General features: G+C 38.1%; 1 protein-coding gene across 3 annotated transcripts in view; it reads right to left on the minus strand.

Annotated features, from left to right (window-relative positions):
• Positions 1-1,080: 1,080 nt before the first annotated feature.
• Positions 1,081-25,181, minus strand: part of SATB2 (SATB homeobox 2) — a 194,886-nt gene continuing 170,785 nt past the window's right edge. For all 3 annotated transcript variants that reach the window (XM_066345909.1, XM_066345910.1, XM_066345908.1), the window contains one exon: positions 1,081-4,248. In XM_066345909.1, the coding sequence (XP_066202006.1) occupies positions 3,787-4,248 (462 nt within the window). In that variant the 3' untranslated portion in view covers positions 1,081-3,786. The remainder of the gene's footprint in view (positions 4,249-25,181) is intronic.

Raw genomic sequence — 25,181 nt, forward strand, 5'->3', positions numbered from 1 at the left:
GAGCCTCCCACTTCTGAGTTTGTCACCACTGATGACGTCTGACCCTTAAAAACACAAACTCATGCATGTGGAAGCTATTTGTGTTAAAAGTCAGATCATCTCACACACGCTTCGCTCCATGTCTTTATCCCAAACACAGACTCATTTACATTTGCACAAGTCATATGCTTCACCCTGATTTTTTGTTTTTTTTCAAAGCCTTCCATTTTTCTTTAATAGCCTTCCGTGCTCTGCATTCTGGGGCTGTCTTCCTTTCTGCAAACACTGTTTCCACAAACTGTCCTTAAGATGTGCACATGGTCCATGGAAAAAAAGGCAAGTGAAATTGAGGAAGAAAGGGGAAAATCACATCTGTCTATCTACCAAATTAAAAAAAAAAGGAACTAGAAAAGCAGCACAGGAAAGACAATTTACAATATAAAAAGAAAACAAAATCACTTTTTAATTGACTTTCTCCTTGCCAGTTCTGACGCTAAGCACTTGCTTCTTCCTTATTAACTTGAGTCTTTTGAGCAATTTTTTCCATTGTAAGCACTTTCTAAAAAATCATTTTCACACATTTCTCAGATACATTAATCCCTCCGGCATTCCTCTATGCACACATTATGTTACCCCAGCTCTAAATATAAAAGACTTTTATTATGTCCATTAACCATGGACATATGTGCTCCAAAAGTTTCCTGACACGCAGTCATTTGTGGTTTTTTAATTATAAACAGAAAATACTAACTACAAAAATAAAGAAGCAAGCCATAAATATAGCTTTATACATTTGAGGTTTGCTTGTATATGATAAAACATTTGGATAAATGACTCTCCTGGTTGCCAGCTCCAGGATGTGAGCACGCATGCGTTTACAGACACACAGAGATGAACACACATTCACGTGTACAATTAAATCCATGCGTCGCACAGGACTCCAACATCTGTAACTTAGAGCACCGCTGTCTTTATTTGTAAAATAAGGGAACGGATTTTTCTTCCACTCACCAGGTCTCACTCTATATGAACGGAACTGGAAAAGAAGGCAAAGCCCAATAAAATACTTGACAAACAACGTCATATTTATTGAATGCGTTTTATTTTAACAACCAAAAAGTTCTAACAGCCTAACAATGCACATAAGTTAAAAATTAATTATCACTTAGTGATAACAAAGATAGTTGATTTACATGGAAAAAAGAACATTTACAATATGTTAATCCTTATTCACATTGTTGATACCGCAATAAAACACAATTTGTTTTTCATTTCACAAAAAAAAAAAAAAAAAAAAAGGCGGGAAATTGTGCTTTGTCAAGAGGCACTACAAGAGAAAGTTTCTTTTTCCAAATAGATATTATATGACAGATATTGAATAAATAGACATATATGCATTGTAATTCGCAAAGATCTGGCAAGACCACAGGCTAAAATGCCCACAGATTCACTTAGAACCACTGCAAACTTGGCAGTGAAATTAAAAAATAAAAGGCAAGACTTAGCATTGAAAAATACCTAATAAATTTTTGGTTGAAGTGTAAAAGATACCAAATGCAGATGCCATCGATAGATGAGCCACCTTGTAAGAGCTTGGCAAAATCAATTTCCATGACGTGTACAGAGTGACCTTCAGCAACAGTGTAAGAAGACAATTTGGAAAGAGTAACTCGGAGACCAGGAAGCCGCAACCACGAACTTTCTGATTAAAGCTGCAGCATACTACAGAAGGAGGAGGGCTGGGCCCGGGGCTGAACTGCAAACAACCATCCTTTTGCAAAGGTATATGATGCTCGTGTCAAGATACTTTTTTAAACATCATTATTTGAAAAAGTACAGGAAAATGTCCCTTTAAAAACTCCAGAGGTTACTGAGCAGCTAGAATTAGCTTGTATTGCAACATGTCTTCTCCCTGTATATTGTAAGTTCTGAGTTAATATCTACACATAGAGGTTTTTTTTTTAACTCCTACCTTTTATACCTTTCAAATATATAAATAGTATTAACAGTTATATTACAATGTTTGTGTAGTAAACAGAAAATAACTTTCAAAGTGATATTGCATGAGGTCTTTGACAAGGTTGCATGAGAGCGCATCTCAAAAAAAAAAAAAAAAAAAAAAAAAAAAATCCAACCATGTGGGACTATTTGACGGCCACACTGAAGCATGGATTAGGTTCACCAGGCCAGTCCTGAAGGTGAGGTCTCCTTTTGCAATTACTACAAGTACAAGTGAAAAGTAATGCTACTGGTATTTCTGATAGAAAGCTAAAGGACGTCGGGAGAACTATAGTAGAACGCAGCTTTAACGCTCATCCCACTAAACAGCCAGTCAGCATTAGTTCTGCTCTCTATAAGGTCATTGCTATGTAGGTAACTGGGAAAACATTTCCGTTGGTGACGAGTAGGCGATTCCACTGCAACTGCTTCACTTACTCTATTGCCTGGAGCTGCATAATGATTCAAAAATGGGTTCTTGTTAGGGCTGCCACACGGGAGGGAAAGGATGGGGCTTGTGAGAGCAGGGACTGAAAACGTTTGGTCAGGTGGATGGAATGCGTATAAAGAAGAGGAAGCCCAAAGTGAAACAGAATGAAAAACGTCTTCTGGGAGACGGAAGGAGGGAGATTTATTTGAGAGGGAGCCCCTTTAACTGGGCAGCAACTTCTTCTCTAACTTAACTTTACATAGAACTATTTTCTATTAAAAAACAACAACAACAACAACAAAAGAAAACAGCAACAAATAACTTTTAAATGAGCAGGCTTATTAATTTTAAGATTTGAAGCCACGAGCAGGTAAATAAATTTCACAACAAAATGTGGCTCATTCTATGAATTCCATATGTCCAACATCAAAATATCATTTTATCAAGACTGCACTAATGTACAAGTTTTCTCTGTACTGAATTTCAGTCTTACTCATTTGGAATTCCACAGAAATACATCTGTTCACTAAAGTAATGACAAGTAGAATAACGGAACGTACCGAGTCATTTTAAGTGTGCATTGTGTCTTTAAGAGTAATTTAACTTGTATCATTTAAGGTGCCCTGATTTTTTTTTTCATTTTACTTTCTTCTTTTTTTTTTTTAATTTTTGGCAGTGTTGATTTATTTTGTTAAATACATACCTCAAAAATTACCCATCAAGCTGCCAGATAGGAAGCTACAGAATTAAAAAAAAAAAAAATCAGGGACAAACACAGAAAATAAATAGGAATTCAAAAATAGTCACCCCACCCTGAGAGCAGGCCAAAGTTTATCAAAAAGCCAAAGCGACTCACTGTGAAGTGGTTTTTTTTTTTAATACATAAACAAGTCTCTTCTTTAAGAACTCATTTCACAGTCTATTCTTTCAGATTGTAAAGTTCTGTCCCATGCAATTTTAATATATATATGTAAATATATAGATATATACATATACATATACACACACACTTGTAGCTTCCTTCATTTATTTCGTAGGTCTTTCCATCCTGGAACTTGCCTGATGTCTCTTCCATAAGTGCAAGAATAATGAAGGCAGAGTCTCCTGTGATTATAATTACTATGGTCCAGTCAATTGTAAAAGTGTAACACGTTAGTGTCTTTGCCAAGGCGACATCTGATTCGGAAATACTGAACTTATTTAGTCTACACGAATATCCTGTGCAACAAAGAAATGTCTAAAAAGGTATGAAAAACAGACCAAAAAAAAAAAAAAGACAAAAATAAAATAAAGCAAAACAAAACAAAACATTTTTCTTAAAGAAACTAAACCAGAAAATCCTTGGACCGATGTATTGCTCTGCGTGGCAGGAGTTCACATTATCTCTGGTCGATTTCAGCAGGCGCCGCCTTGCTCTTCTCCGCGCTTTCCTCCTCGGCCTCCACTTTGTACATCTCCTCCGAGCCCTCCTCGCTGTCGTTCTCCTCCGACTCGGTCAGCAGCTCCTCGTCCTTGTACTCGGCCACGTCCACCGCGGAGCCCAGGTGCTCCTTGAGTTTCCCGTGGTGTTTCACGTGGTACCGTTGGTTCTGGAAGAACTTGATGATGGTGTGTTTGGGGAGATCCAGCTGCGCAGAAAGGGTGTGAATGGCTTCCTGGTCCGGGTACAGGCCCACATCGTGAATAAAACTTTGGAGGATCCCCAGGGCTTCCAGGGAGATCTTCGTGCGAGACCGGGGCTTTTTGGCACAACTGTCTTCAGCTGGAGGAGGTGGGGGAGGAGCTTCTTCCCTGGGAGGGGAACTCTCCTTGGTAGGCTGAGACTGCTGTCTATGAAGGACCTGATAATTTAAAAAAAAAAAAAAAAAAAATTAACATGTGACTCACGACTTGACCTTTCCAAAGCTATCATCCTCTGAAATATGTATTGTCTATCCAGCATTGGAGTCAGGCTATGCTCATTTGTAAATTCAGATCTTCAGAAAACTTGAGAGCGTTACTGGAGATTTAGAATCATATCTACCAAAGCAAGAGGTTAATAATAATAATGTTTGCTAATAGTTATGTTCTGAACACAGAAACAAGTTTGTCATATTGGCCAAGGTCCTTTGAATTCAAGCAACCTGGGTCCAACATCTTCCTGGCTGTTCAGTGGCATGATATGCCTGTCACCTCTCTGAGAGGCGATGACAAAGAAACTAGACCCAGAGGGAAAGTGCGGGCTCTACCATCACCACTCATAGTCCAGATGCTTCCACTTAGCTGGTGTCCTTGTGCAAGACACTAAACATCTTTAAGACTCAATTTCATTATCCATAAAATAAGGATACAGCACTAACTCCCTGGGGATGTTGTAAGAATTAAATGACATAATGTATGTAAAGAACAGTGCTTACCTTAAATCAGAGGTTAACAAACTTTCTCACTAAAGGGCCAGATAGTAAACACTTTAGGCTTTTCAGGCCATAGAGTCCCTGTTAAATGACTCAACTCTGTCTTTATGGCATAAAAAAGTCATAAGTAATGCATACACAAATAAACATAGCTATGTTCCGATAAAACTTTATTCATAAAAACGGGTGGCAAACTGAACTTGGCCCAGGGGCCACAGTGTGTCCACTTCAGGTTTAGGGCAAACATCCAATAAATGAGGCACTGTTATCATCAGCCTCATAATTACTCTTAGAGTAATAGTTGATATTTGAGCCAGAAAATCAATCCTTCTTAAAATTAAAAACTTTTCTTTATTTTCTTTTAGCTCTGATTTTGATCCTTGAATATATTTTTTAAATAAAAGCTACCAAATTAAAGGTAAAACTTTTTTATTAAATTAGAAATTTTAAATGACTGTTTTATACTCATATAGATGGACATTCTCAATATCACTATAAACTATTAATCTTTTCTGTGTTTTCATCCTTAATATGTTGTAATTTATCCAAATTTCTCTTTTATTCCTACCTACCCCCCCACTTATTGTTTAAAAAAAAACAACTTCTAGTTAGGCAAGCTTATTCTTGATCTTTATAACATCTCTCTGCACAAAATAATTTCTCATTTTAATATTTACTTATGAACTTCTTCAATCTGACAAAAGAAGGAAGGCGACAGAGGAGAGCGCCAGAAGGCCGTGCCTGTGCCCTCAGCCCGTGCGGGAAGGGCTTCGTGAGACGCAGGGCTGCCGGGACGCAGAGGGAGCAGGTCCCCAGGGGAAGCTCAGCTGCTGCTCTCACCTCACGGCAGCAGCAGCAACACTCTGTAACTAAGAGGCAAACATGACAGCCCCACTAACAAGCTTTCCGTCTGCTCCTGAGGCAAAGACCACATTTCTTCTACTCAGATTATGTCTAATTGCTTGAATCATCCCAATCCCAAGACCTTTAAGGACAGTGAGTTTCCTTTTTAAAAATACACACATTTCTCCTCGCACCATTCTCTCCTATTTTGTACTATCTTTTTTCATGATGGAGTGACAAATGACGTATTTTCCAGAGTTCAAGGGGAAATCGGTCCAATCAGTGCAGGAGAAAACATGTCCAGTTACACTGAAGAATCACGGATCTCACTATTCCTATCACCGTCACAATCACCACCGCACTACCCAGATCACCCGTTTTTATTTAGGTATAAGACATCAACATCAATGCAAGCACTTAAGAAAAAAATGTTCTGCCATCTATCCTAGTCTTGGGGACCACCTAATGAAAAAATAACTTCTCAGCAATGTAAAAATACTAGTCTTGTATGGAGATTTTAATAAATATTAGAGCAGATGAAAATGTTACCCCAGATAATGATAAATAAAAGAGAATGAAACTTTTCAAATAATGGTAGATAATCAAGTGACAATCAAAATAATAATAGAAAGGATAATAAAATGCAAATAAGAATATCTTGTAATAAGCTGACAACCGGTAACAAGAGGAAATCTGAAACAGAGGACCATAAAACAGTGCATCAAAGGTCCATGTGATGTTGACCAATTAAAACGAACGTTCTTGGCATTTTCTTTATCACTTTCAACTAAAAGTAACTCGTGTGGTCTGCCGTGGTGAGCTGGCATCAGCACAAAAGTGAGAGCTCCATTATTTCCACCTCCTAATTACGGCCAGCAGGAAAAGCCGTCGCATGGAGGGCTACACTGCTCCCGGCAGCTTTGAGACCAGACTCTGGGCAGCCTGAGCATTGTGATAAATGAACCTCTGTGCCAACAGGTGAGGGTTGAGGTTTCTGGTGAAAAAGAGAGACTCAAGTCATGTATGGAATATACATACTCAAAGATCATGTACTCAAGCATGAGCACTTCCGCCCCTGATCAGAGAAATTGCATTAATTAGAAAACAAAAGAGAATTAAAATGCCCCATTTTCTAAATTATGCTTGCCTTCTGTAGTAAAAGTCAGCTTAAGGGTTCCATTTAATTAAATAATTGGATTGGTTCTTTAGGGGTTTTCCATGGTGCACTGGTTAGATTTAAAGAGATTTTCCAAAACTCTACTTGGAAGTTACTATAATCTTTCTTCATGACAGGGTCTGTGCTTCTCCTTAAGGCCAACCAGTGGGCTTGTGTCACCTCCCCTGCTTCATTAGAACCTGGCAATAGTAACACATGCACACAAGAGCCACACTTGAACCAGAGAAACAAGAGTAACAGTAGCTCCACTCACTGCACGCGTACTCTGTGCCAGGACGTCCTAAGAATGGCACACAGGATTCATGTCTATAATCCTCCCAGCTCCGCATGAAGGTGTTCTTTGGATCAAGAACACCCTGAAAACATGGAGCCCCTTAAGAAACCTATTTAAAATGGAAATTAAAAACACAGGGAGCTGTCGGTCTGAGAAAGTAGGTGTCCAAGGAGCAATGGAATCCCATCACAGAAGAAAAAGAAGTTTCTCAGGAAAGTAACAGCAGCAGAAATCGCCTACACAGTGAAGTATCTTGCTTCCGGTCAGACAAAATCCTATAGAAGTTGGGCAGCACGGCATTATTTACATGAACAAGGTGAAGTCATATTTCCAGCATCTTTGAACAGATAAGGAAATGAGTCGTTAAAATAGAGAATATCAAAATGAGCAGCTCTGAGGTGATACTGTCTTACAAGTCACCAAAAGGGCCTGCCTGAGGTTTTCTGGTTACCCTTTCTTAGCCTATATCCTTACCCTTTCCACCGCAACATGCATAAGACCTGAGATGAAAAGATTCCCTGAGTTATCTTTCCCAATTATCTTCTTCCCTTGCAGTGTTCTAATTACTCCAGGTAGAGAGTTGTTTATTATTTCTGGATAATTTTTAGTAAAAAGAACTGCATAAACTTCCTCACTAGCCAGTTGCAGTAGCTTATTATGACAAATCAAGGAATTCTTCTTAATGTCGCATAGTGCTTTCTTATAATGGTTTAAGGACTCTGAACACAGTGGAGCAGAGCCTAATGCTTACAAGATGCTCTTTCTAAGACGGGGACATCAATCCAAGCCCTGTCTTAAAATCATCCCATTCAAACGGCAGGAACTTTTCCTCACTTTCTCACATCTTGACTAAATAACGTCAATTCTTTAAGCCTCTTCATCAGATAGTTTTCCGAACTTCCATTTCATTGAATTTTAGTTTTTCTATCTTATTTTCTCAGAGACGTGCAAAATTCCTTGTTCATCAGAGTCAGTCGAGTTTGGTCTGTGGCCTAAGCCAGTGCCCCAGTAACTCAAGTTCAAGGCTATGTCACCGGTTCCTGATGGATGGAGCTCTCAGCCCTCCTGCTCCTCGGCTCACTTGATCGTTCAGTCATAAATGTCTGGCTGATTGATTTTTTTTTTTAAATTACAAAGTTTTTCAATTATTTCAACAAGATAGAGAATACCTTGCCAACTGAACAGAGATATGCTCTTTCCTAACAAGTTCTTCACACACCCAGATTATTGATTTCTGGGATTTTTAAATTAAGTTTCATGAAGCATCTTCCCAGATATTTAGGTAAAACTGCCCAAGTGCAGACGTTCCAGCCTTATCCTATATTCCCTTATTCAAAATGGGCCCAGTGGTTGACCTTGTACTCTTCCTGCGGTCCACCATCTTTCCCGTGGTGTTCCCATAGGACAGACCACATCATTCTGTGAAGATAGCCATCTGTCCCTTACTCTTGACATTTGTAAACTGAAGCCTGATAATTCATTCTAGATCTATTTTGGTTTGGATTTTTCTTCATCACAATTGACTTAAATTAATCTACTGAAAAATTCATTTCTGATCATTTCTACAAAGAGAGTTTTCAATGGCTTATTTAAAAAACTCTTTCCCATATTGTTGACTATTTTTTTGTGTGTGTGATGCTACACTTTTGAACAAATTTTATTACTTAAGAAAGTATTTTTGAAACTGGTCCTATCTTTGCCGATTTGACCTTGTACGTGACTTAATTGCAAAAATGTGTTTCTATTCACAACATCTCTTAATATTTTACTCTTCATGCCAAGTCATGTTCCCACTGCAAGCAAGACAGGCAGTAAATATAGGTCTACCACAACATTGTTTCAGACATTATTGCTCCATGCCATTTTCCCTCAAACACTTTATTTTTATATACCATTTTCTAGAATTTTAAAATTCTACAGGGTTTTAAAATCATTTCTATATTCTGTTTAAAAAAGGAACACTTGTAAACAGTGTTATTGTTGACTTTTCAATGCAACAACTAGGGTTAATAGCACTGAAATTTCTAAGTAGCTTTAATAATAACAACAACCATGATCATGTTAATAGTAGGTGGTAGCATTCTCAGTAAAGCTTATGATGAGCCCAAAACCTATCCTAAATGCTATAAATATATTTTAATTTACTTTATTTTCACAATAACCCTGGAGGTATTTTCCTCTCATTTTATGATGACAAAATTGGAGTTCAGAGAGTTTAGATAATTTGGGGGAGGGGGGAGGTGTGCATGGCTTCTAAGTGGCAGAACTGGGATTCTAAAACATATCTGTCTACTTTTAAATTCTATGCCCTTAAACATCATGTTCTCCTGCATTCTATGAGCAAGATTACATAGAAAAATTAAACAGTCTCTAGAGCACAGGTGACAGATCGTAAATAAAATACCAAGTAGTAATAAATACTATAAGCAAAAATAAAGCAATGGATCAGGAGGAGACTTGGGGGAAAAAGAAGTTATTTTAGATACAGTGACTCAAGGAAGTCTCCCTCAGGAGGAAGCACTAAGCCTATAGGAAGAGGCCAGCCCATGAAGAAGGGCATTCGGACAAAGGAGACAGCAAACAAAAGGACCAGGAGGTAGGAATATAGTCCGTATTTTTGAAAAACCGCATGTTAGAGCTTTGCCACCCAGTACAGCAGCTACTAGCCACATATGTCTATTTACATCTAGATTTAAATTAACTGAAACCAAAAAAGAAAAAAACTCAGTTCCTCTGTTATATGTTTAAGGTGCTTGATAAGCACATTGCGCAATACCATATTGGACCAAGAGGACAGAGTACATTTCCACTATCACAGAGAGCAGCACTGGACAGCCCCACGATAGACAGCAATGACAGCGGTGAGGTCGCCAGGGCCTTGGCGTGCTATGGTGAGGGGATGGAACAGCCTCACAATGAAATGCAACCATAATCTGACCTAGCTAAAAATATAATAGGACTTGAAACTGACACCGCTACTAGAGAGAAGAGAACTATTCATATAAATATATCCACATATTTAATAAAACTCAGCTTATACTATACTACTGGGCTATCCATGGAGTTTCATAAATAGTAATACTATCATAAAGACAACCAGAGGATGCACTAGCATTTTCTCTCCTCAAGAGAATGGTTTAGTTTACCTCCAGCTGATGGCCACCCTCTTCATCAGACATGCTTAGCATGACTTAAATGAATTATGTTTAAAACAATCAACCTTGGGTTAAAAGAATGAAAAAACGTATCCATTTATCAAATATTTATGGAATGCCTATAATAACTGAACCCACTAATTTACAAAGCTTTAAGATAAGGAGTCCTAGGTCCAGCAATTAAATGCTGATGAATAAGTTATGGGTAGGACATAAACAAATAGAAAGTTAAATCTAAGTTCCTTCTTACTTATTTGCTGAAATATCTTGGGGCTAAAATATGATGTGCCTGTACACAAATGAACATGGAGATGTGACAAAGAAAGAACAGTTATAAATATATTCAGAAGAGACATCAACTGTAAGATCAAACCCCAAACTTTCTTGGCCAGTGACAAACACGATTATAAATATGGACATGTTGTTTCTCTGCCTTCAAAACTGAACATTTTGAAAACACAAGGACAAAATGGTACCATGACAAAACAGACTAAGAAAGATAAAGCAGCTCTTCTTAAACCTCTCAGTATTCAAATACATTTTGAAGGTCTCAATGGAAACCAGCTGGGAGCCATGTGTAAAATATAACAGTTTTTGCCTGCAGGAAAGGAAGTAAGATCTTGAATGATTAAGTTGAGGAAAGTATATAATTCACTGTATCATTATGGGGTGAAATGGATTACTTATAATAAACTGAGACTTTGTGGTCCTTTTATAGAGAGAGAAAATAAGAAATTATTAAGGAGGTGACTGTAGAGGGTGTCTGACCCAGTGTGGGAAGAGGGTAAAACAAAAGTTGCCTGGGTAGCTGCTTTCACCCCTGTAGAACGAGCCTCATCCAGAGATGAGTCTCACCCCAGAGCTCCACGTCCTCAGTGGTGATGCAAATCAACAGGAGATGTGAACACAAGCAAGATGACTTTTTCGTCTGCATTTATTTTGAATAAATTTCAGAATTACTTGGACTTGTTCAATCCTCATCAATGACAAGAAAATATAAAATAGTTGACCCCAAAGAGGAAAGCATTCTTCTACCAAAAGTTCCAAAAGGAAGATATTTAACAGACAATAGAAACAAATCATTGAAAGGCCCTGTGCATAACTCAATTAGACTTTGTTAAATAAGTGAATTAATACAGTCTTCTATTTTAAAATTATACTATATATGTAAAATAACATCTAACTGAGATATTTGCCCTAAGTTTCAACATCCTAGTTCTACACCCTAATATTCTCCCCCTTTTTTTTTCAAGGTCATTATTTAAGACTATTAATTTTGGCTCAAAAATTCAATAGGGAGAACTTAGCATTAATGGTTAATAATGAATGTAGATACTATATATCTATCTCAACTACTGGGCTTTGAGCTACACATTGGCACACCACATGCCCAGCACCAGGAAGTGTTCAGTTCATCTTCGTTCTGCTGTACTAAATTAATTCCATATTCTCTCTACTTTCAGACCAGTTATTCTTGTTCTGTACAACTTACTTTTCTGTTACTATTCCTTTTTATAGAAACTTGCACTGACTGAGTATATGAGAGCAAATAATTTTTTTAAACCATTTTTTGTGTTAAAAAAAAATTCCAGGGCATTGCACTACTCATAAGATGACACTGTATAGAAGTTATGAGCAAGAGTTTTGGAGCTACAAAGTCCTGGTTTTGAATCCAATCCTTACCCCCAAAAGCACAGCTGTGAGTCTAATTAGGAGAGCTCCTTTCTCAGAGCCAGTGTTTGTCATTCTGTAGCATCTTCCGTGTAGTGGTATGAGGATTGAGCAAGATAATGCATGCTAAGTTCTTAGCAGAGTTCTTGTCATAAGTAAGGTTTTCCTTAGTAGTAACTATCAATAAAAATGATAGGAGGATTTTTAAGAATCAGTAGTATATTGCCTCATGCATTTCTCTATCAGTTATGAATCATCAACAAATTCAGAGATCTGTCTGTCCTTTTCACAGCAAAGATCTACAGATCTACAAATAGGGATGTCCACTAATAAGTCCTCTTATTTTTTTGCTCATATACTACATATATCTTTGATCTTTAACATGGCACCTAGCACATGGGAGTGGCCTCTTAAGCATCTGTCACATGAAATTATATCTCACAGTCATGGTCCTACTGGAAGCAATACCTTCTCTATGCACAGCCTAGGATCCTCCTAGGAAGACAAAATTTATCAGTGGTTCTCAAAATATGGTCCATAGAACCCAGGGGAGAGCCTGGTACTCCATTAAGAGGTCCAGGGCATCAAAACTATTTTTACTGCCTTTGTGATCACGCTGAAACTTACACTGAAGGCGCACAGCAGTGATGGGCACCCTGTGGCCTGTTAGCATAAGCCAAGACCACAGCAGTGAACCACACTCTAGTTCCAGTCAGTCTTCACTGCCACACACACAGGAAAATGCCACATTTGTTTAAGAAGGTCCTTGATCAAGTAGTAATATATTATTAATGATATTAAATTTCAGTCTTTGAGTGTATCTTTTTAATATTCAGTGTGAGGAAGTGGGATGCACATATAAAGCACTTTTGTTGGTGTAAGAAGATGTAAGATGGCGGTCAGGGAAAGAGCACATGTTTGAGTTAGGCGCTGAGCTGGCTGCCTTTGCCATAAAGAGCAGCTTCAGTTGAAGGAGCAACAGATAAACCATGGTTATTCAGACTTAGGTACAAGGCATGCATTTTCTTAAAAATGAAGTAAGGCTGTCACCTCAAGGAAAATATCTGCTAGTATTTGTTGCCAACAAGAAAACTGGACATTTCAAGCAAAAATTTAATTTTGGAAAATTTGTAGCTGCCATGATAAACTTTACAGCTCCCCAAATCTTAAAACTTTCCTGATGGTATTGGTGGTGATTTAACAATGTTTCAATATATCATCTAATGAAATGTGTAAACATTTAGGAGATCTACATAACTCAGTATATCAATATTTTCCAAATTACCAATGCATGATATTATATCATGAATAAATGAAAGACCCATTCAAAGTGCAAAGCAAATGAATAAGTTAGAAAGTAAAAAAGTATACAAAGTTCATCAATATGATTTTAGATTTTGCAACTATCCTTTAAGAAATCACTTGTGCAGTTTTGCTATAGTATCAAAGAAGAATATTACCTGGAGAAGTTATTAATATATTCCTTCCTTTTCTACTTGCATGTCTGTGTGACATGCAATTGATTTTAACCCCACAGATTAAAACATCCTTATCCAAGCCAAGTCACCTAGGAAGGTCTGAGTATAAGAGAAATGTAATGCATAATGCCTGGCCTCTTGACTTTATCACTCAAATACATTTTCACAAGCCAAACATTCTCCAAGAAACACAACTCAGCACTATTTCTAACTTCAAGTCTTACTTGAGTTGGCTCTTACAGTTGTAATTGTACATCCTAACATTATAAGACTTATTAAAAACCATGGTTTAGTTTTGTTGCTATTTTTTTTTATTATTAGTATATAGTATCCTAAGGTCAAAACTCAGGAAATCTGTTATTAAAAAAAAGTCCCCACGAAGTGGTGACAAATTGCAGACTACAGGTGTTAGATTACATTTTGACTCCAGGCAGGTTTAATATAAGTTGGTCTCCTTTTACAATTGCTCTTAGCACATACAGCTATAGAAAAGGGACTTTTAAAAGAAATTTAAAAAGGAAAGAGAGAATAAGAAAAAAACAAAAAAGCAGTGCTCAATAAAAGAAGACCATGTCAAGAGAAATCAATACAAATAAGCAAAATGGTAGGAAGTCTGACATGAAAATATGTGTTCAATTTTATCCAGCCTTAGTCTGAGTTTCCTTTAAATTGTAACCAAGATGGTATTAGGACATCGTGTAAGTTTTTAATGCAGTTTAATAATTGGTTCTCAAAATAAACACTTTGGACAAAGATAAAAGCATAAAAACACTGTGACACAATAATCTGTTAGAATAAACTTGGGTGTTAGAGGAAACATAGTTCTTAAAACAGCCTTTCAGCTTATATCATTTCCTCTTTGGTAACAAACTGAGAATTACTGATGCCAACAACTTTGGTATGGTTTGGGTAAAAAAAAAATAGGGTTGCAGTCATTAATCTATGTATTGGGAGTGGCCCAATTATGGAGGTAGTAGCGAGGGAAGCCGCTTCTGCAATATAAGGAGATGAGCTGACAGACAGTGAATTAAGCAGAGTCAAGACGAACAACTGTTTCTCAATCAAATAGACACCCTGTAACCTAAAAACACCATTATCTCTTTTGATAAAATGTAAGAGAGGTAAAGCATTGAATCTAATGGCAATTACACCTTTCCCTGCATCAGCATCATTGATAGCAGGACCAAAACCATTCTACAAACAGGACACAAAGAATCCATGAATCCATGAGACGATTCAGGAGGGGCAGACTCTTCAGGATGGTCCAGGCCACAACTATATACCCTTCTGCCTAAAAGAAACCATCTCCCATTCCACTCACTCCAATTCCATTTACCTAACAGCTATGAGCATTCATACCCTTCCTGTTTACATACACCTCCACCACCCTTTACAATGTCTTCTCAAAATAGAACACTTGCCCTGCCTGGTTTGCTCAGTGGATAGAGTGTCGGTTTGGTGTGCGGAAGTGCCAGAATCGATCCCCAGTCAGGGCAAACAGGAGAATCAATCATCAGCTTCTCTCCCCCCTTTCTCCCTCTTTCCCTTCCGCAGCCAGTGGCTCGATTTGTTTGCGCATTGCCCCTGGGTGCTGTGGAAGGCTCATTGGAGCATCAGCCTCAGGTGGCTAAAAATAGCTCCATTGATATGAGCATTGGCCCCAGATGGGGGTTGCCAGGTGGTCCCAGTCCTGGCACATGTGAAAGTCTGTCTCACTATCTTCTCTCCTCTCACTTAAAAACAAAAAGCAGAAAGCTTAGCCAGAAAATCCACAGAGAAGGCTTATCTTTTCAAGAGCAGAATTAAGGTACAAGTAACAATAAGGTATATTTAAAGACTGTATTCATGTAAAATGAGTAAGAAATATCATGGGCATGAGGAAGGCTGATAGTTACCTCTGGAATTCTGATTTTTAAACAAATGCATGACTTGTTTCATTGGTATAATCAAGAAAAGAGTGGCTTTTGCACCAGCATGAATGCAAGAAGAAAGTCTAGTTCAAGTTAAAGATAACCAGGGTGACTAAATGAAGAGGGTTAAAGGTTAGGATACCAGCCAATTGAATTCATAATGTATTAAAAGCACCAACCTGAAATTTCATAATACCACATCAATATCAAAAGGCCCAGAGAGAATGATGTGGAAAGGGTTCATGATAAGAATGTTCCATTAGAATTCTTAAACATTTAATCCAGTTGGCTAAATAATTATCAAGCACAGTAAAAAAGTGACCCAAATGAAAACAACAATGAATGCCAGTGACACATGACCTAGTGAGTTCTAAAATTTGATTTTTAAAAAAACAGATTCAAGGCAAGGTTAAAAGAAAAGAATACAGGGATTTCTTCAGATGAATAAATTATATCCAATAAGTTTAATCAGAGCAGAATTTTGATTCCTGTTAAGTGAAAACATGTTAAGTTAAATGAAAGTAGGGAATAGATACATTTTTATAAGAACAGACATCATGTAGCCAGCCAAGAACTGTGTCAATGAAGATTTAAATAATGATTCCTAATATAAAGCACTAGAGACAGAATTCAAACCACTTCCAAATTTTTTAGTATTTATAAATCCAGTGACAAAAATAATAACTTGAAAATACCAATTTGGTGAAGAATGACCTAGAAAGAATAATACGGGGCAAGGGAGACTGTGTATACTTTAAGTCACAGAACCTCAATAAATTATATAAACTTCATTGAAATAAAAATAAGGCATTACTGCTCCTTATTTACACACAGATTATATAATTTGACTCAGTGGTCAAATTTCTATAATTAATTAAATAATATTACTAGGCACTTTATTTTCTGTTGGATTTAGTTGTTTCTTAAAAATAACAACCAACTAATCTCAAAATGTAGATGGATACTGTTGCATTTATTCTTCAAAGGGGAAAAGGAAGACATAAAATTGCTCTGGTTGCAAAATTACAAACCCCAGAGTCTAACATGTAACAAACACGCCTTTACTGCTGTTTAGCTGGTAAATAATGATTAATAAAAATCAAAAATATGTTCCATTTAAATTTAAGTTTTGAACACAAATTCACCTTAGTGTGAATAAATAGCTTCTAATTAAAAATGTAAAAATAACACTAAACATGACAGAGATACTATTTAATGCTTCAAGATAGAGTTAAGAGTGAAGACAAAGAAGTTAGAAAAATTAGAATACCATTATTAACGTGAAATGTTAAACCCACTTTTAAAAGGCAAAGACCCAATTTCATCAAAACTTGCTAGCACAAAGAAGAAAGAGACTTTCTCACAGAACTCAGCCGGGAGTCAGTTTAAGATTAAAAATCCCCTTAATTGTGACAGCGCCAGTGATACGGGCATTATGTTGTTTTCCAGTTTCTTAAAGCAGAGGATATAAATTATTTAAGAAGAAAGGGTGTCTGGATTAAATTCTATACTTGGGGCAGGAAAAGAAGGAAGAAGGTAACCCATGTGTTTGAGTCTTCACCTGGGGTTATTTAGAGGCTCATGATAGGCCACACTTGCTGTTTAATTTTTAACAGTTGGGGCACTTCGAAGTCAGAACAATCTGACAGTTATGGTCGGTGAAAATATTAGCTGTTCACCAATACTACGTCAGTGTATTTTTTGCTTTCTGGAGGTAACCACTTAATAACAGGACTTGAGAAACCTGCACTGCGTGAATCAAACACATAAAAGTACAAATATCCCTTTTATAGAAAGCAAATCTTAAGCAGGGCATTATAATCAACCACTCTGGCAAAAGACAAAATATCTAGCAGGACCACACCACTGACACATTATGGTGTATTATAACCTAAAGTCCAAACTGGGTAAACAAAGTCAAATGATCAAAGGGTTTTCTCCTCAGACTGGGAGGTAGAGGCCACTGATCTCTGAGGAGGGCAGCAAAGGTTCCTGTCGCTTCGCCATGAAAAGGTGTCAAATGCGAGCTTATCAAGCTCAGCCTTTAGTTTCCAATTTCATTTAATTTCACTAGAAACTGGCTTCCTCAGTATTATTGTCTCTCCAGGAAAAAGAATATGGAAAAGTTAAGTAATATGAGGTAAAACTTCCCAAAGGATAATTCTAACGTATTCTTTTAAATTCTTAGCCATCTTTAATTTATTGTGAGGATACTAAGTTTACATCCTCTACATTAATATCTTACTACATGAAACCAGATATGGGGAAACCTTTGCTTCTAAACTCCATGGCAAGCACCCCAAGTGAGAGAGAAAGCAGACAGGGCCAGGCACTTTTATTTAGACTGTGGGTTCCTCAAGACAATGAATGTCGTCCCAAGGTCCCAAGAATGGTCACAGGGAAGAGAAATTCTCAGTTCCTAATTCCCTGGTGCAAAGTAACAGGATTGGCAATTCCTTTTCCCACACAAAAGATTCTTCGATAAAGAAGATGTGGCACCTATACACTATGGAATACTACTCAGCCATAAGAAATGATGACATTGGATCATTTACAACAAAATGGTTGGATCTTGATAACATTATACGGAGTGAAATATGTAAATCAGAAAAAACTAAGAACTGCATGATTCCATACATTGGTAGGACATAAAAACAAGACTAAGAGACATGGACAAGAATGTCATGGTTACCGGAGAGGGGGGTGGGGAGGAGAGGGAGCGAGAGGGGAACGGGAGGGGGAGGGGCACAAAGAGAACTAGATAGAAGGTGACAGAGGACAATCTGACTTTGGGTGATGGGTATGCTACATAATTGAATGACAAGATAATCTGGACATGTTTTCTTTGAACATACATACCCTGATTTATTGATGTCACCCCATTAAAATTAATAAAAATTTATAAAAAAAAAAAGATTCTTCGAGTCTCCGAGCTACAAATGAACCACTACGCTCCCATGAGGCCTGCATGTTGCATCCTTATCTATGCAGATTCACAGAGCAGGTCCAGCCTGTCTCCACACCATGTCGCCTGGGCTTTTCTAAGCACAGTGTTTGCTTACCCTGTGTAGGTTGTCCTTGGACACTAGAACTCTCAAGTCATTATACTTTCTTACTCTTTTTTTTATTAATTTATTGAGGTGACATTCATTAATAGTATTATATAGGTTTCAAGGGGACATTTCTATGACACATGATCTGTATATTGCAGTGTGCCCACCACCCAAAGTCACATCATCTTCCGTTGCCATATATCATTAAACTTCCAACTGTGAATGTGCTTACAGGTGGATTTAATTTAATAGCTGAAAATTCAGTACAAACCAAATAGACTTACAAATGACACTAGCAGGGAATTAATCATTAACATTCTGATTGGTGTCCCAAGACCCCCTCCTCCAGGTTGCCCTAGTCAGGACTGGAGTTCTCGCTGACTCCTTCTCCTCATCCGAACGTCCACATCTAGTCAATCCCTGTGCTGCTGATTATTCCTTTTAAACAGTTCTTGGGTTAACTTTTCCCTCTCCATATAGACTCCCACTGCTGTTATTCAGACCTTTATAATTTCCTGCCTGAATTACTATGACTTCCTCCCAAGAGGTCTCTTGCCATGGCCAGCCCAGCATCTTTCCAAAGGCCTTCAGTGGCCTTAAGATGGGCCAAGGCCTCTTGGGCTTCCAGGAAGGCTGCATGACCTGACTGCAGCTGTGCCACTGCCCTGTCCTTGCTCCTCGAGCCCTACCTTTCAGGCTGTGCTCTGACTGCAAAACCGGAGCCACTCCCGCCTGCTGTTTCACCCTCTGCCTCTGTGCCTGTGCCTCTGCTGTCCCCTTCATCTGGAAAACTCTCTAATGAGGAATTCTGGAAGCGACCCTCAGCAGCAAGACTTCCTGGAAGCCTCCTAGGCCATCCTGCCCGCTAGGGTCTCTGTGCCCCTCTTGTGTGCTTTTCTTCCTTACTTAGATGCTGTATTATAGTCGCCCATCCCTATACTTGTCTCACCACAAATCTGTGTGCTCCCTAGGGGTGGCACTGGGTCACATTCATCTCTACACACTCAGCACTAAGAACAGGGTCAAGTGCTGTGCTTTGAATGAATATTGTAAACTTAAAATTTACACTCAAGCCCTGGCCGGTTGGCTCAGCGGTAGAGCGTCGGCCTAGCGTGCGGAGGACCCGGGTTCGATTCCCGGCCAGGGCACATAGGAGAAGCGCCCATTTGCTTCTCCACCCCTCCACCGCGCTTTCCTCTCTGTCTCTCTCTTCCCCTCCTGCAGCCAAGGCTCCACTGGAGCAAAGATGGCCCGGGCGCTGGGGATGGCTCTGTGGCCTCTGCCCTAGGCGCTAGAGTGGCTCTGGTCGCAACATGGCGACGCCCAGGATGGGCAGAGCGTCGCCCCCTGGTGGGCGTGCCGGGTGGATCCCGGTCGGGCGCATGCGGGAGTCTGTCTGACTGTCTCTCCCTGTTTCCAGCTTCAGAAAAATGAAAAAAAAAAAAAAAAAAAAAAGAAAAGAAAAATTTACACTCAAGTGTCCAGAATAGTTCTGTACTGATAATAGCCATATTATGCAAATCAAAAATCTCCTGAAAATTTAGAACATGACTAATTGCGCTAAGGAGATAAAAACAGTGATAAGTTCAAATAGGCACTCATTAAAAAATACACTTACTACCAAAAAGAGCTGAATCACAATAGTTTGCAATAACTTATTAGGTTCACACACATACTTTGAATAGCCTAGTAATAGCCTATAGTGATTCATGCAGTTTTTTTTTAATTCCCCCCCAAATTATCTAATTGAAAATCACAGACATTTAGACACACACATTTAAGGTATTACTGTTCTCAGGGGTAAAAACTGACATATATTATCAGTTTGCTTCACTCTCCCCTCCCCAATCTGCAGAAATATACTGCTCACAAAAATTAGCGGATATTTCAAAATTAATATGAAGCAATAAAATATTCCCTAATTTTTGTGAGCAGTGTATTTCTGCCATCGAGAGAACTCAAAAGGCTTACAGCAGACAATTCCTATGAGGAGAAAAGCTGTTGGAAGCAAAACATCAAAACAACAAGTAACAGTGAGCAAATCCACATAAGACAATGGAAGGGAACCTTTAAAACAGAGGGACTGTATCAGGACTAAACGCACTGGCTTAAAAATGCATCCGATGTAAAAGCCTGAGAAGTAATGCTCCTCAGCTGAACCGTGGAAGAACGAGACCGTTGCCTATGTCCCTAACGCTACGGAAAGCACTGCAGGTTCTTTCCAAGACACATATTAAATGCCGAGATGATTATTCTTGGAGTCGAATGAATGATATTAACCCATGTGCGAAGAAAGAAAAAGAAAGGCAACTAAGTTACTTCAAAGCATGTATCTTTGCCCCCACTTTGAATCAACCTCTGTAGTTCCAACACCATCCAATCCAGAGTAAGTAAAGCAAAGGGTTTCAAGTGAGGGCCAGAACCTGCTTTTGCCGCTTCCTGCCTGCCTGCCTTTGTAGCATAGTTAGATTTCATCAAAATTTGTTTTTAGAAATATTCAACTAAAACTAAATAAATCATAGAAGTATAGAAAATCTAGATGCTAAATATAAGCCATCTTATTTATGCTTACAGAGACCAAATAGCATTTTGGTATTAAAGAACATTTTTTGTTCTATGATACAGTGCTTTTAAGGCATTGTAAAATTACCCTTACTGAGGGTATAGTTTTTAGCTTTGTCAGGGTCTCTGTTGGAATGATAATTCCAGACTGAGCAAAGAATTCTATCAAAACTCAATTATCATATTAAAACACTTGATCATGTGTTCCCTCAAGATCTCAACTTTCTATTTCTGAGACGGGAACAGATTTAATGAGATATTTTCAAAGTGGAACTGGTAGCGGGAATATTTGTGAAAAGCGCTGCCAAAAAGACAGTTCATTTGGTAGACATGGAAAAGGCAAAATTTACCACGTATACTGCAGCGATGGGTATTAAATAATCAGCTCCAAAGAAACTCTACAAATCTGTATGGTCCTTGTGGTCTACTCTAAAGATGGCATTGCCTAAGGAAACCTCTAAGGTCAACCAGCAATTAACTGAAAGGTTTTGATTAAAAATGCTATCGACTGTTTTCATATCAGACATCTTCCTGGTTATTACACTTCATGGGCTAAGTAGGTGCCAAGACATTAAACTGCCAATAATCTATTAATACTGGACTGTTAGGGTTACTCTTCCTGAATCTGCAGGCAGTTATTCAAGCCAAGTACCTGCTTAACTAATGCCAATTCCCCAATATGGAAACCATATCTTTATTACCTCCTCGATTAAATGCCTAGGAGTGTTGACAAAATAGAAGAAAACATATGCAGATAATAAATGTATCTTCAGATGAGCTAAACTAACGTTTGTTTGTTTTTTAAGAAATTGCTGAAGGGATGGGGAACATGTCCTGGAATCTGACTCTCCTTCTAAGCCATATTTAACAGTTTCTAAATTGAATGTAATAAACACTTTACAAAGAGAAATGAGAAGTTATTTAAAGTGAGGCTCATAGGTCCCTGCCACTCAGCATCTGGAAAGCAGTTATACGCTGGGGGTGGGGTGGAGGGGGGGGGGCTTCTAATGAATTTAATAGAGAAAAGCACTTTAATTAAATGCTGTCAAAGTGGATTGTATTAATAACTGTACACAGAGGAATTTAAGGCGAGCCAAGTTTATTTAGCAAATAGAAACTGGGCTTTCAAAGCCTGCCAGTATTTATGTTTCCGCAGTTGCAGTACATCTAGAAGATGCTGATGGTGTCGAATGAAACTGTTGAGTTATTAGATAGGATTTTATTTACTGTGCATTATTAATGTTTGAAAGGCCTCGGGGGGGGGATTGATTTCATTTTCAAAATGAAATCCCGTATCTGATCAGAAAGGGTTAAGAAAAGAGAAAATTGACCCCCAATCTTTCTGAGCCCTAGAACTCGGAAGCAGCTGAGTAGCTAGTGGAGATAAACCTTTTGTAGGTTCAGTCAGAACTCACTTCACTGCAGAGTAGTGGTGAAGTGATTGATGGCAGCATTTCCTCTTTGACTTTTTCTCCCACTTTTTTTCCCCAGTGATTTGCCACTAAACATAATTCATTCTATTACACATATCAATAAGCTAAAAAAAAAAATGCACCAAAGCTCCTAAAAATCTCCATGAAAATTTGGTTGCCATAACTTTCTTAATGAAAAACATGAGTAGTTCAAACTTCTACAAAGGAAAAGGTATCAAATGTTCAACTTGGGGCAAACAGGGAGAAAAAGAGGTCTTCCTCAGTATCTTCTACAGAGGGTGACAACAGAACAAACCTATTATTAATGATAATATTTTAAAAGCAAACAAAGAAAATATGAGCCTTAATGCATGAAAGCTGTAAAAGATTGAAAAGCTGCTCTGGCTTGAAAATACTATGTGTGTGTCAAAATGATTTTCTCTACCCTTTGTAAAAATGTAATTATCCATGATATGCTATTATCCATGATATACTACAAGGGTGAAGGATTCCAAGTGAGTGCATTGGAAGCTGAGGATCTGCCTTTGGTCTTATGTCCCCGACACCACCATGTCTGTGAGATCACAAACCACTGCCATGATTTACTGCATCCTTCATGCAGCTTTATATATATATATATACACACACACACACACACACTTCTTCGGTCTGTCTTTAGATTTTAATTTGAAACATGAGGAAGGGGGAAAAGGGAAATGCAAGGATGGAGGAAAAATTCAAAACACAAAACCCAGCACCTATTTCCTTTCAAGAACAGAGTAATAATCACAAGTGAAGACTTTCAACTTTCTAAATAAAAAATCTAATTTTTAACCTTCCCCCCATTCAAGGTATTTATTAATATCATACGTTTGATGTGTGTCCTTGTAGTTCTGGGACTTATAAGCAACTCTGCTTTCCTCTATCTGTCCCAAGATGTTTCAGACTAGTCTTTGAAATGCTGCAAGTGCGGATGAATATGACATAAAATAGGAGCTGATTCTATGCACACTATATATGTGGGTATGGGCAACACAGAACACAGATGACATGACATGTTAACATAGAGTTCTCTACTATCTGCTTCATATATGTAAATATATTGAGATCATGGAATCACAGCATGCCATCTCTAACATATCTGTCCGAGGAGCTCAAAATAAAGTGATTGGTTTCTTGCAAACAGCATGATAAGACAACTTCTCCTCTGGTACATCAGTAGCTCTAGTATGAAGACATATAAAAAAATTGTCAATTGGCCTGACCAGGCGGTGGCGCAGTGGATGGAGAGTTGGACTGGGATGCAGAGGACCCAGGTTCGAGACCCCGAGGTCACCAGCTTGAACGCGGGCTCATCTGGTTTGAGCAAAAGCCCACCAGCTTGAACCCAAGGTCGCTGGCTCCAGCAAGAGGTTACTCAGTCTGCTGAAGGCCCGCAGTCAAGGCACATATGAGAAAGCAATCAATGAACAACTAAAGTATTGCAACATGCAATGAAAAACTAATGATTGATGCTTCTCGTCTCTCTCCATTCCTGTCTGTCTGTCTCTATCTATCCCTCTCTCTGACTCACTCTCTATCTCTGTAAAAAATAAATAAATAATTAATTAATTTTAAAAAATTGTCAATTGCTAGAACATACCAATACATCGGATGCAGATTATGTTTTACAAACCAAGGAATCTGTGAATTTGCTTCTCTTCTTTTATTATTAAGGAATTGATGATATTAACTTACTGTACATACTGTTAACTATTTTAGTTCTATCTCTTTGGAGGGGCTTTTGTTTCACATGAAACATAAACTCAAATAAGGATTTCTTTCAAATGTATACCCCTAAATTATATCTACATTAACAGTATTAGACATTTGTCCACCATAATGCATTTTCAAACTCTTCTGTTACCACACTTTTGAGTATATTGTTGACATGAATGGTCATAATATTTAAATGAGGAAAACGATACTTAAACATGACTGGCATGTAGACAGTATGTTAGAATGCATGTCAACAGTAAATGCTTGCATTCTATTCATTTCAATCACAAGACAAATAGGAAGGCCTGTCCATATCTACATATATTTCTCTTTAAGAGTTTATATCATAGATTTTACCTTCCCTAAGTTTAGAATAATTTTTAAAAAATAATTGACTCTTCATTTTGAAGTGCATTATCTGGGTCCAGTTTATCCTAGAGTCCTCCAATCTGTTGGGTGTTTGGCACTAGGAAATCACAGACTATAAACTCATTACGCTACATGCTTCTGATTCTTCAAAATGAATCCAACCAGATACTCAAGTTAGCCTTGTATATTACATACGGAAAGACAGACTTCCTTGAACATGAAGAAATAAACTTAAAGTAAAGGAGGCATGAAGGGGAAAGAGTAGAAATAACTTCTGTCTAAATAAGCTATTTCTGATACCTTGGTGATCAAGTGAGCTCATGCAATGGTTTTCAGCATATTTTGTTTGTGAAAAATAAATACATGGATGTCTACAAAGCTTCAAAAAACTTTAATTGGAGTTTATTTAATGTTGTGCTTATAGATTTTTTTAACAACTGACTCTCTAGGGCAAAAAAGCCCCCACTGGATCACTTGCCAATGTTTGTAGTGTCAATAATCCCTACACGGCCAGTTGTATTGTAGTAACAGTGTGACACTGCCTGCCTATGTAGACTTATTCCAGCACAAACTGCATCTGCTATAGAAAGTGATACGCCATCGCTTCTCTACTTCCAACACTTGCCCACTGGAAATCCTTTGCATGGCCTGATTTACCTGTCATTTTCCCAGCGCCAAAGTGATGAGGACGACCCTGACGTGATATATAATTCCATAAA

The sequence above is a fragment of the Saccopteryx leptura genome, chromosome 7 (genome assembly GCF_036850995.1).
Source record: "Saccopteryx leptura isolate mSacLep1 chromosome 7, mSacLep1_pri_phased_curated, whole genome shotgun sequence".
Classification (NCBI taxonomy): domain Eukaryota; kingdom Metazoa; phylum Chordata; class Mammalia; order Chiroptera; family Emballonuridae; genus Saccopteryx; species Saccopteryx leptura.